The 11,909-nt window shown below is 39.5% G+C and overlaps 1 protein-coding gene across 3 annotated transcripts in view; it reads left to right on the top strand.

Moving 5' to 3' along the window:
* The first annotated feature begins 279 nt into the window (after nt 1-279).
* LOC149198367 (uncharacterized) overlaps nt 280-11,909 on the top strand; it is a 170,107-nt gene continuing 158,477 nt past the window's right edge. Inside the window, exons 1-4 of one of the 3 annotated variants that reach the window (XM_089406159.1) lie at nt 280-864; nt 1,265-2,233; nt 2,423-2,726; nt 2,881-3,160. In XM_089406159.1, the coding sequence (XP_089262285.1) occupies nt 552-864; nt 1,265-2,233; nt 2,423-2,726; nt 2,881-3,160 (1,866 nt within the window). In that variant the 5' untranslated portion in view covers nt 280-551. Of the gene's footprint in view, nt 865-1,193; nt 2,234-2,422; nt 2,727-2,880; nt 3,161-11,909 lie in introns of all 3 variants that reach the window. The other 2 variants (XM_089406158.1, XM_089406160.1) reach the window with 2 other exon arrangements.

The raw sequence follows: 11,909 nt of genomic DNA, 5'->3' as shown, positions 1-11,909 counted from the left end.
ACCACTCTCTACAAAGAATTTTGAAAAAGCCTCTAAATACGTGTGATGTAAGTGCGTCATGATCCCCCCTTTAGCATGAAACATCTCAATGAAAAATTAGGTAGTAAGGGCATATAATGAGTGTTGAATGGCCGAGTGGATTTTTAGTGGATTCAATGAGTGGGTTAGAGAGAAGTGTGTCCCACCCTTGTCCTCACCCCACCCACAGGTTAACAACTCACGGGTTAACAACTCCATGTGCATGGATGAGCATCGGCGTATGGTCGGGTAGGACGTTCCTGTCACTCTAACTGAAGGTGGTTGCATTTTTCTTTGCTTTTCTCTGAAAAGTGCAATCTAATTTCTGGTTAGTGTGGAATGGAATAAAGTCGAGGCACAGGAAGTGGGTGATCACCGAAGGGATACGTTCCGAAAGAAAATGATTTATCGTAGTTCCACGCTTTTGCTTTTTAGCTTTTTCTTGTTCTTCGTTTTTTTCCAATTTCATCGACCGCTGTTTCCTCGCTAACTGTTCTGCCATGAGATGCTACGACTGAATTCGAAAGACGACAATGGATGCCACAGTAGAAGTGATATTGGAGTTTCTGAAAAACAACAATTTCAGCAACACGGAGTCCGTACTGAGAGCCGAACTGATGGCAATGAAGGCTTCGACACCTTCACCAGCTCTTGCTGCTGCTGCTGATGAACTTCCAAGGCTCCCGCCTGTAAGACTTCAATTGGGGAATTACAACAAGTTGAATGGAAATTCTGAGGATGGAAATTCTGGTGGGAGCTTCGATTCTGCTACGTTTCTGAGCATGACTGATACACCAGAAGGATTTTTCGGGTTGGGCTCTTTCATGGGTCAGGACACTTCTTCAGGTATGAATCATCATCATCCTCTGACACTGTATTGTTAACTTACAAAACAAGCCTTAGAATTCGGCATTAAATATTTCAAATAATTTTTTGGGCCTCGCAAAATGAGTTCATAAAGGCTCTAAGGCGTTCCATCTAGCTAGTTTCCTAGATGCTCGATGGGTCTGTAGAACTTGATGCGCGTATAGATGTTTTCTTTTTGTTCGAATTGGAAACAACTATTTTTATCGAAGTGAAATTTGCAATGTATTGAAACTAGTCAGAGTCCGAGCGAACTAGATACGAACTGGGTTTCCAGATGGTTAAATCCAAATGAATCCCTTTTTCTGTAGGGAGAACAGCTTAGTGGACGGTGCCTGTTTGCTCCGCGGGCTCTTAATTGGAATGCCTTCAATTTTTTCAGGGATGAAAATTTCATGCGGAAGGCTATCGGCAAGTCGGGGGATGTCAGAAGATTTATCAGACCGACTCTCCGGATTCGCAACAGCCGCCGATGGTGATTGCCTGAGTGAATCTCCTATTGATTACCCTTGCCAAAATTGGGTTGATTACCCTGGCCAAAATTGGGATTCCGATGCATATGAAGATGATGATGATCCCGGGTACCATAGACAGCAAATTGAAGATAAAGCGTGGTTTTTGGCTCACGAAATTGATCATCCTAGTGGCGATGAAGAGATGAAGTTGGAGAATGATTGTAGTCTGGATGAGGATCCTGGAAAATTGGGTGGCGATATCAAGGGAGTTACGGAAGAGGAGCCTTGGAAACCAAGGTTGAGGAATATGCTTCAGGAAGGAGTACAACCCAATGTGGATGGTGTGCTTGTCCTTCATGAAGATAGTGATGTAAAAGTCTATGAAGGAGAGTTCGTAGACTTGTTAAAGATGAGAAATCCTTGGCGTTGTGTGAACGAGGACACACAGGTGAAAGTTGGTGACAAGGATGCTTGCGGCAAAAGGAGTTACCATTGCTCAACAGAACATGGTGCTATATTTTCTGAAGTGGCAAGATTAAATAGCATATTGATAAACAATGATGTGTTAGTTTCAGGAAGCGAGTGCGTGGCAGAGGAAAACAGCGAATGCGTGGAAGAGGAAAACAGCGGAGGAGATATAGAAAAATCAAGAAAGAGAGGGGCAGGGGTTGAGGAATCCATGCATGCTTTATGCCGCCAAAGATCCAGTTTTCAGGAGTTTTTGATTCCGTCTAGAATCGATCATCTTGAGTCAGAGTATGCAGCATTGAGGCCTCTTGAAGATGATTATAATGAGCAATATGGCTTTCGTGCATACGGCAATGAGTCATTAAGGCAGAATTTAGACTTGCAATTACCAGACAAAGTTTTGCAGGAATTGGTTGGTTTGCATTCAAGTAAGAGATCCAGGCTTTTCCTCATTATTAAGATAATCGTAGATTGGGGTTTGAAGTGTTTCTGATTATCTTCTTGAAGTATAGTGAATGCAACATCTTTATTTCTCTGATTATTCCTAGAAATTATGTAGAATATTGGTGACAATTCAAACTTGAGGAATTAAAATGTACCTTCTGATGTCATTGTAGCTGATCGGAAATGCCTGAGCAATGAATCCTCTTTCAGCAGCAGTGTAAAGAGTAAAGAAATTCTCAGCTTGGGTCTTTATGAACATTCAGATTTGTCTTCTCAGACCACTAATGACTATCTTTGCATGGAAGCAAAAGAGGAGGGTAAAGAAGAAGTGGATATATGCAAAGAAAGTGCCTGTGAAGGTTCTATATCAGCAGAGGATGAAGATATGGAAGCTGCACAGGATCAGATTCAGAGAATAGTAAGTGATGAAGATGAATACGAGGAATTTGATCTAAAGATTATACACAGGAAAAACAGGTTTGCCAATCCGGTGTTTATTTTGTCTTGCATAATATCTCATTTTCTGTTTTTTAGTTGATCAGGTACTCAGCATTTGCACATATCTGTTATGTGCAAAATATTTAAAGATTCCTAATTCTTGAAGATTGTTATTTTTTTCATATCTTCACAGAACTGGGTTTGAAGAGGAAAAAGAGATACTTGTTGAGGTAAATTCTGTGATAGCTGGGAGATATCATGTTAGTGAATACCTGGGGTCAGCTGCATTCAGTAAAGCTATTCAGGCACATGATCTGCATACAGGAATGGACGTTTGTATGAAAATAATTAAAAACAACAAAGATTTTTTTGATCAGAGCCTAGATGAGATCAAACTTCTTAAGTATGTAAATAAGCATGATCCTGCAGACAGATACCACATCTTGCGTCTTTATGATTATTTCTATCATCGGGTAAGCTACTTTTGAGGTCTTTTTATATTTTTATCTGGTTGAATTTAAAATGTCAATTTATAAAGAGAAAATATTTACTTAGCATTCCCATTGACCTATTTGTGGTCATTTGTTGAACATTTAATAAATTTATCACATTTTATCTAATGTATCAGTTTTCTCTTTTTAGTTACAGTTTCTCTGATACTGAGAACCAATGAAAAATTGCCACTTTCTCCTAAACCTGAGAGATACGTTGTTTGTTTTACACCCACCCACAGTTTGGTTGAACTATTAACACTGCAGTATTAAGAGACAAGTAATAAATATATATTAATGTAAAATAAAGGTCACATTATGTTGAGACTAGTGATTAGAAAACGATGGCAGGCCTGCTTTTTTGACTGAAACCTGTTGAAAGCAGGAAGTGCATCAGAAATTCCATTTTTGACATCCATTTCCCAATTTTGGACCAAACATGGGCTTGGTTCCTTGAGAAATGTAGGTAGACAAAAAAATACACATACACACCAGAGGAAAAAAAATTAAGTCTTTAGCATCTGGCTAAACTCTTCTACCTGGCAGAAGCAGCCATCTGTGAGAACACAGTTTCCATGCACATCTTTTTTCACACATGCTAGTTTTTCTAGGTCATACCCATCTGATTTACTCTTGTGATCTGAAATGGTTCAGAACCCATGAATGGTTGTAAGACTCAGTACCTGTAAGATTAATTTAGTGACTTATGAAGGTTAGCAAACATTGTAAATCAATGCAAATGTAAAAGTTGAATAAGACAAAATGAAAATGAGAAGGAAAAATTGAACAACTAAAATATAAAATAAAATAAAATAGGAGAGAAGGGTGAGGAATGGGAAATGGAGGGTCATGGCTACTGGCCTTAACCTTCCAGCTCTCCCTATTGCCTCTTTTAACTTCATTCTCAAAGGGCCTTTTGGCCAAGAAAGGAAGAGGTATAGACTCTAGAGAGCCATGAAAGCATTGTAATCTGAGATTGCTGGAATGCATCATTGGTCCCCATTTGAAACTGGTTTCCCATTTGGGTTTCCAAGGTAAAATTTTGAGTCCACTAGATCAATGGTTGTGTTTATTGTTGTGAGGATATTTCATATGTGCTGATATTGTTCTTGTTCATGTTAAATTGATGCTTGGTTATTTTATGGTGTGAGAATTCATTTTCTGTGTGCAAGTGAAGTACATTTACAACTACAGAATGTCCACCATCCAATTCCCTTCAAAGTTTGAGATCTATGGCTGTTAAAAATTGGCTGTTGCAAATTCTTTGCTGAGTTTTCAGTGCTCAATTATCGTAATTTACACTTGCATACACTTTCCCTCTCTAGGAAATTCTTTTTGGTGATTTGCATACATTTTACTATTTGCTTTGGTGATTTTCTCTTTCCCCAGAGGCATACACGCTCCCTTTCTAAGAAATTGTCGTTGTCTGGGCAAATTCATTACCCCCTTGAATGTAATTCCATTTCATGGGGCACATTTATCCTCCCTAGGTTGTTTCCACTCACCCATACTGCTGTACAGCGTCTCTATAGCCCATATGCTGGTCATATAGGCTATGCACAATTGTGTGAGATGCCTCGTGCTCCTTGGCCATTTTCTCACTATTTGGGTCGCTTTGTTCTTGTACTTGGCCATTCTCGCTTGCCAAGTTGACTTAAGTCGACTTAAGTCAGAGTTGGTCGTTCATTCCTTGTTTGGTCGATTAAGTTTGTTGCTAGCCGATTTTCCTTTCGACTAGTCAATTCACACTTGCTTGGTCGACTTCTTCATAGCTTGGGTTGAATCATTATAATGCTAGTCAATTTAATTCATAGCAAGACAACTTGTCTTTTGATTGGCTATAGGAAAATTGTTGATGATTGTATCTTTGACAGGTATTTCCGCAAAAGCAAGTGTCTGAGTTGTGAGAATCATCATTAAATGACTCTTAGACTTAGGACTCAGGAGTTCACTTAATTAATAAAGTAAATGTCTTTTTATAAAGTGAGTCTAATTTTATAAAGTGCCTAAGTTTGGGTACTAGTGATTTAAGTTGAATTTAGGACCATTGATTTCAACTCAAGATTAGATTTAATCTTGACTGTTGAGATTAGGGATTTGGCCCAACCCAAAATTATTAAAGCAAGCCAAGTGAAAGAGAGGACACATTAACTATCTTTATCAAGAAGGATTTTGAGGGACACGTTAATTGTATTTCTCAAGAAGGGTTTTGAGAGAGAAAATCAAAAGGACCTTTTTGATTATCCAGGCAAGGAGAGGAATTGCAGCAGCAGCAAAGGAGAGGGAAGCCATTAATTTGTAGGCTGTATATACTACATACTGTATGGTTCAGCACAGAGGTGATCCGGGGCACATTTTCGAAAGTTGGAAATTCAATTTTGCTGGGTTTTGTTTGTATTTTTTTTTTCTGAGAGCCATTTTCCCAGTATGGGCACTCTTGTAATTTTGAAAGTTACTTGAATGATGAATTGATGTTGAAGAACAGAAAAATCGTGCATGCACAAGATTTAGCTTTTTCTTTTCCTACCTTTTCTTGCTTTTCTAAGTTTTTTACCGTTGCCTTTATTTGGTTAAAGAATTCCAGGTGTGTAAATCTAGGTCTAATCTATTTACCTAGGCACTGGTTTTCAGAAATAAACAGGTTTTTGTGCATTGTAATAATCTATGCATTGCTTGTCCTATCTAAATAGGAAAAGTTTCAGGACCTATGATATCCCTTTAGAGGTTGGCTTAAATTCAGCTAGGGAAGACAAATCTTATGTTATTTGTAAGAGCAATTTTAAACCCCTATATTGGACATTCGAACAACAATTTGCACGACATAAGATCGATGGTTGTTATTTGAGGCCTAGAGATCATCTAGGATCCGGAGCCATATAAAAAAATGGTTGAAAGTTTTGGTGCCCCATCTAAGTGTTGATTTTGGGTAGCATCGGATGTGCTTTAGCTCTGAAATTTTGTGGAAGGGCTAGGACACATGAGATCTCCAAGACTCAGAAATCGTTTGGAGAAATTCCACCCGGATAAGGAGTTATTAAAATAATTAATATTTTTAATGGGTTCCTAAGTCTAAACTTAGGAAAATAAAAATATTAATGGGTATTAATAAGAATATGGGTGAGAAACTTCTAAGTGACGAGGATCAAGTCTGTTTTAATCTTAGCTGTTGATTAGGGACTTAATCTTAGCCATTGATTCATCAACGGGAAAAGTATAAGAGGAGGCTTGAGGGTCAGTTGGAGACACACCATATTGATTAGTCAGTTCGATATGAGTTGCAGCAGAGGGGCAGGGATAGTTGTGGTTGGAGGATCTTCTTTGAGACCCTGAATACTCAGCAGAGAGAGGCAAAGATAAGCCAGAGGAGCCAACGCAGACCAAGGAAGGCTATCGCTGGGCCAGGAGGACCCATGCATTGCTTGACGCAGTGCCAACGCAGGGGAAGAGATGCCCTTCTGCAAAAGTCTGAATTTAGCGGGGAGTAGTAGGATCAGCCGAGAAGGCTAACGTCAGAGCTCCAGGAGGCAGAGGAGGCAGCGCAGAGCTGATGCAGTGTCTCAGAGTGCTCCACGCAGGCCCACACAACTACTGCGAAGGGGCAGCGCAGTTGTAGCCGGGGATAGTTAGTCCAGTTTCCAAATCAGAGGGATTTTGCCAGGTGAAGTGAGGTAATCTCACTTAGGTTTTTGCCAGTATATTTTATCTCTGTAACTGGATAGCCAAGAGGGCATCCAAAGTTGTATTCAGAATTACTGCTTAATAATAGAAAACCCTCATATTTGCTGCACCAGTTTTCCCGCATTGGGTTTTTTTGGGGATGTGTTGTCCAAAAATAATGGTGTCCTTTGTGTGTTTATCTCGTATCTATTTCAGTTTATGATCTGTATGTTAGTGTAGTCTGCAATAATGTTTTTCATCAGTGTTTAAATAATTGAATAACTTGTTGAACGTAAAAACAAGTAGGAGATGATAAACCAGTGATTGCAGTAGGATTTCTAATGTGTAGATTCAAAAATTTTCACACTAAGATCTAAACTCCAATAGCTAGAAAAGAAATTGCTGCTAGAAAAATTAGAGTGATACAAGGACTGTTGAGGACCACAGTTCAAAACACCCTAGCGGGATGCCACCAGAGGGAGTATAAGGGGAAGGGAAGAAGCCTTAGTGCCGATCTCTTGTAGAGGAGGGAACACTGCGTTCTTTTGGGTCATCCATCTTTGTATTGCACTTAGGTCAATCTTGTATCTTGGATAGTGAAGTGGGCTTAGTCTTGAGTAGAGAATATTGCCCCAACTTATGTCTTAAAATTCTTTAACACCTTCGGATCCAACTAGGAGTGGCCCCTAGTGTGGCATCTCCTATTTTTAGATCAACTATTCGGTGAGTACTACCCTTCTAGTTGAAGTTACCTCCTATAAGATTGGTCCAACCTTCGTCCAAGTGACCCACCCACAACAAAAGAAGGAAGGGGACTAGCACCTAGTCCACCTTTTTCGCATGGCTATGTAGCCCCCCATTATATTGTTCCTCCAACTACTGTGTAATCTTACTTAGTGTGAACATTTTTTTTTTATATTAAACCTGATCACAACAATGATAAGGAAAATGCAAAGTAGGAAAAGCCAACCCACACAACGTTTTTACATAAAGGTTTGCATAATGAGTTCTTTATTATGGAATATAGTGATCTCACAAATCAACAACCACTTGAAAGAGAGGAGTTTCTAGCCTCTTGTAATTTCTTTTCTAATGGCTAGGTCAACCTTGTTGAAAATTGTGTAACTAGGTTCGGTCTTCATAAATATGAAATGTACTTTTGATTCTTGTATATTGTAAAATGAAAGAAAAATTATTATTATTGGAGCACGGGTTTCATTTTCAAGGTCTTTTATTTTAGAGGTCAAGCACCCATTGAGTGCTTCCAGGGTTTGTCCTAGGCCAAGAACTCAAAAGAGTCATTGTCATAAGTTGAAGACCCCATCGAGCACATTGTAACTTGTAAAGAAAATTATTTTTGTCATTAAAAGTGTCAAAATACCCTTCAAGGCCAAGTCGGCCTGGAAACTGAGAAGTCAACCTATTTTGAGGAGCCACGTCCACCTTAAGAAGCCTATATAAAGGAGTGAACTCGACCCCCTTGAGACACATTCATCACACTCTCATTCTAGCGAAGGAAGAAGAGGAAGAAGGCAACGAAGAAGGAAGAGGATGAAGAAGATTTGTTTTGGGCTAATTCTTGTTAATCTAGGTTGTCATTGATGTCAATATGGCAGTGGCCGGGATGGCAAATATTCTTGAAGATGCCAGAGGATGACTGTAACTCTTGCTCAATCACGTATAAGACAAGAAGTGTCAATCATGCCCTTGATGATCTAGAAACCCTTGATGACCTTGATGACATATGTTGACCACACTTGATGAAGGACTAGATGATGTCCTTAACTTTGATGGTCATGATGATTGTGTGAAGCCATAACCTTAAATGTCCTTACCTCCGGTGATCTTGATGATGGAAGGCTACATGATGACATGATGCTGCATATGATTGATGACATATCACTGCACTATCTTAATGACATGGTGAATTGATGAGATTGACGATGACATTATGACCCTATGATGAAGAAGGCAAACAATGAAGAAATCAAACTATGAAGAAGCTTAACACTCGAAGGCATTCTGCTCTACCTCCATTTCTGCACTAATACATGACCAGTCACATTAAAGAGTATTTTTACTACCTTAGAGGCAGAATTTCATCATGGCACCTGCACCATCCTTTAGAACATAATTTTGCTTTTCCAATGAGCTATTACTTGGCCCGAAACTTCAAACGGTTAGGGAGAACGAGAATTTACAAGTTAAGTGTATAATTCTGACAGTGAGCCGACTTGTTTTAAGTCGGCCCTCATGTCGGCTCTCTCTCCAATAGTCGTGTCCTTTCAGATATGGTAAATTACTATAAATATAAACCACGACTCCTCAGTTTTGACAAGTAAAAATTTGGTGGAAAATAAAAAGAATATAACGCAGCAAGAAGTTCACAACTCGTGAACTGTAGGAGGCTGAGAAGAAGTGTTTAAGGGTAAATCTGAATTGGATAATCTAAAGAAGACCTCCTCTGGCTTGTTTTCATTGATACATTGCAGTTTTGACGGCTAACAGAACCTCAGTCCAGTATTAAGAAGCCTCTATACACTCGGACCTATGACAGGAGTTTAATCTTCAGACCTATGACAAGAAGTTTAACTCTCGGACCACTTTGCATCTTTGACTGAAGAACTCAGATCACTTACAACACTTCAGTCTTGGTTTTGGTGCAGCTCAGATAGTGGCTTGGACTTATGCTTATGTGCCTTGGACCGATAGTCATATGTGGAAGACACTTGTAGTGCAAACCAGTGACCTTTGCTTGGAGATCAGAAAGGATAGTGGAGGATTGATGAGATAATAAACTTTTGGAAGGCTCGGTGAAGGCCTAAATAACTATGGAGTGGTTCAGCTATATTTTTGTGGAGGCTCAAACAGTCAAGGCTTGAAGCCTTAAGCTCAAACCTGTGGTGTAACCAAGACCTATGGATAACTCGTTGAAGGGATTTGTTAAAGGGATTTTTTAAAGGGATTTTTTGAAAAGGGCATCATTGGAGAAATTTGAAGGCAGACTTGAATATGAGGAATTGAAGGAACATACCATATATTGGAGTAATATTAAATAATCATTGAAGTCTTATTGGTGCAAGAATTGTCATTGCTGAAGTCTTGGTGCAGCATGGTGCGTTGGACAGTAGTGTAGTCTCGTGCAAGGATTGTCATTGCTTAAGTCTGGCACAACATGGTGCGTTGGACAATGGTGTAGTGTGGTGCAAGGATTGTCATTGCTGAAGTCTTGGTGCACTGGGCAGTGTGATATTTGAACAATGGTTTGATGCAGTGAAGGATTATTGCTCATAGGAAGATTGAAGCTTGGGTCTGAATTTTATTGACTTGTGAAAAGAACAGTCACTTGGAACCTGAGATGTGTGGATGAGTAAGACTTGAAGAAGCCTTGTAAACATCCTTGGAGACATGATGCTGTGCTGAAGTCATCATGAAGTAAACTTGGAAGATTTGATTGGGTACCATGAAGAACAATGGTGACACCTTCTATATGACAAGGTTGTCATTGATGACGTAAAGTGGAAGACTACAGTGAAGCTGAAGATTGACAGGGCTCGGTGAAGAAGATTTTGGGAGCCGTGAGTTACTACCAAACATATCTTGACGAAGTATTGCAGTGGGTTGAAGCCCAAGAGGTTGGAGCCTCGAAAAGACAAGGTTGGTGCTTTGGAGGATAGGGTTGGAGCCCTAGAGGATCGGTGTCGTCAAGAAACCAGGTCGGACCCTGTACCATAGTAGGGGTGGTGCCCTAGGGGTTGGAGCCTCTAGATGCAAGGTTGGTGCCTTGATAGGGTCGGTGCCCTAGAGGTCGGAGCCTCACAAAAGTCCAAGTTGGTGCTTGGCAACAGGTTGGAGCCTGGGAGATTGAAGATCGGTGTCTTCATTTAGGGTTGGAGCCCTATATACATTGTACTTGATTTATTGTGAAAAAGAAATTAATAAAAGCATTTATTCTTATTAGATATCATAAATCCCCCATATTTATTCTTATTGTTCATTTTGTGTTCTACATATAAATGATCTAATTGGTAAAAGTAACAATTGAAAAGAAATACTGATTCACCCCCCTCTCAGTATTTCCAACAATTGGAATTAGAGCCAGTACCTCCACTCAAAGCCTAATAGCTTGAAGGTTGATCATTAGAACACAAATGGCGAAGCCAAGGAAGAAAGTCTCCAATCCTCTTAAAGATGTGTCTCCCTCAACCACCAAAATTGAAAGCAATCAATTTGTGAAGGCTCCATTGTTCAATGGAAACTTTGATATATGGGAGGCAAGAATGAGGAATTTCTTAAAGACTCAAGGCACTGAAGTCTGGAAATCGGTGATTGCTGCTAGCATGATGGATGGAGAATCTAAGGAACATAATACAAGAGCAATGAAAGCAATCTTGAATGGGCTACCTGATTCTATGAAAGCCAATTTTGAAAAATGTTCGTCAACAAAAGGCATATGGGATAAAATTCATGATCTTCACTCAAAAGGAGCATTGACAATGATCTCTAGTCAAGAAAATGATGGAAAACAAGAAGGAAATCCAGAGCCCATCAAGGAAGCTGAAGATAAGAATGATAACATCAAGGCTAAAGAAGACCTAGAAGATGAAGAGAATGAAGAAGATTTTGAAGAAGATCTCCTCACTAAACTTATGGCTGCCATGGAAGAGATTAACAATTTGAAAAAGGAAAATGAGGAACTTAAGAAGAAAGCACAAATTGGTGACCAAGACAAGACAAGGAAGGAAGTTGACTTTGTCAAGCTTCAAGTACAAGAAAGAGATGAGGAGCTCACCAAGATTAAGGAAGAATTTCATCAAAACAAGAGAAAGCATCATGAAGAAGTCATATCCATGACAAATCAATTGGATAAGGCAAAGAAACGAGAAGATACCTTGTCAAGCCACCTTGAACAAAGGGACAAGAGCTTGAACAAACTTGAAGCGGAGATTGGTCAATACAAGGAAGAAGTCGCCTCCCTTAGATCTCAACTAGAAGAAGCAAGGAAATAAGCAGAAGGAGCTGAGAAGGTGATGGAAGCTTTAACATTCATAGAAGGACAAGTTGATGAAGTAGA

This window comes from Pinus tabuliformis, chromosome 2_2 (assembly GCF_031772625.1).
Source record: "Pinus tabuliformis cultivar Carrire ecotype Pingquan chromosome 2_2, CPIR1, whole genome shotgun sequence".
Taxonomy (NCBI): domain Eukaryota; kingdom Viridiplantae; phylum Streptophyta; class Pinopsida; order Pinales; family Pinaceae; genus Pinus; species Pinus tabuliformis.
The sequence above is the reverse complement of the archived record's forward strand: the minus strand, read 5'-3'. Positions and strand labels throughout refer to the sequence as shown.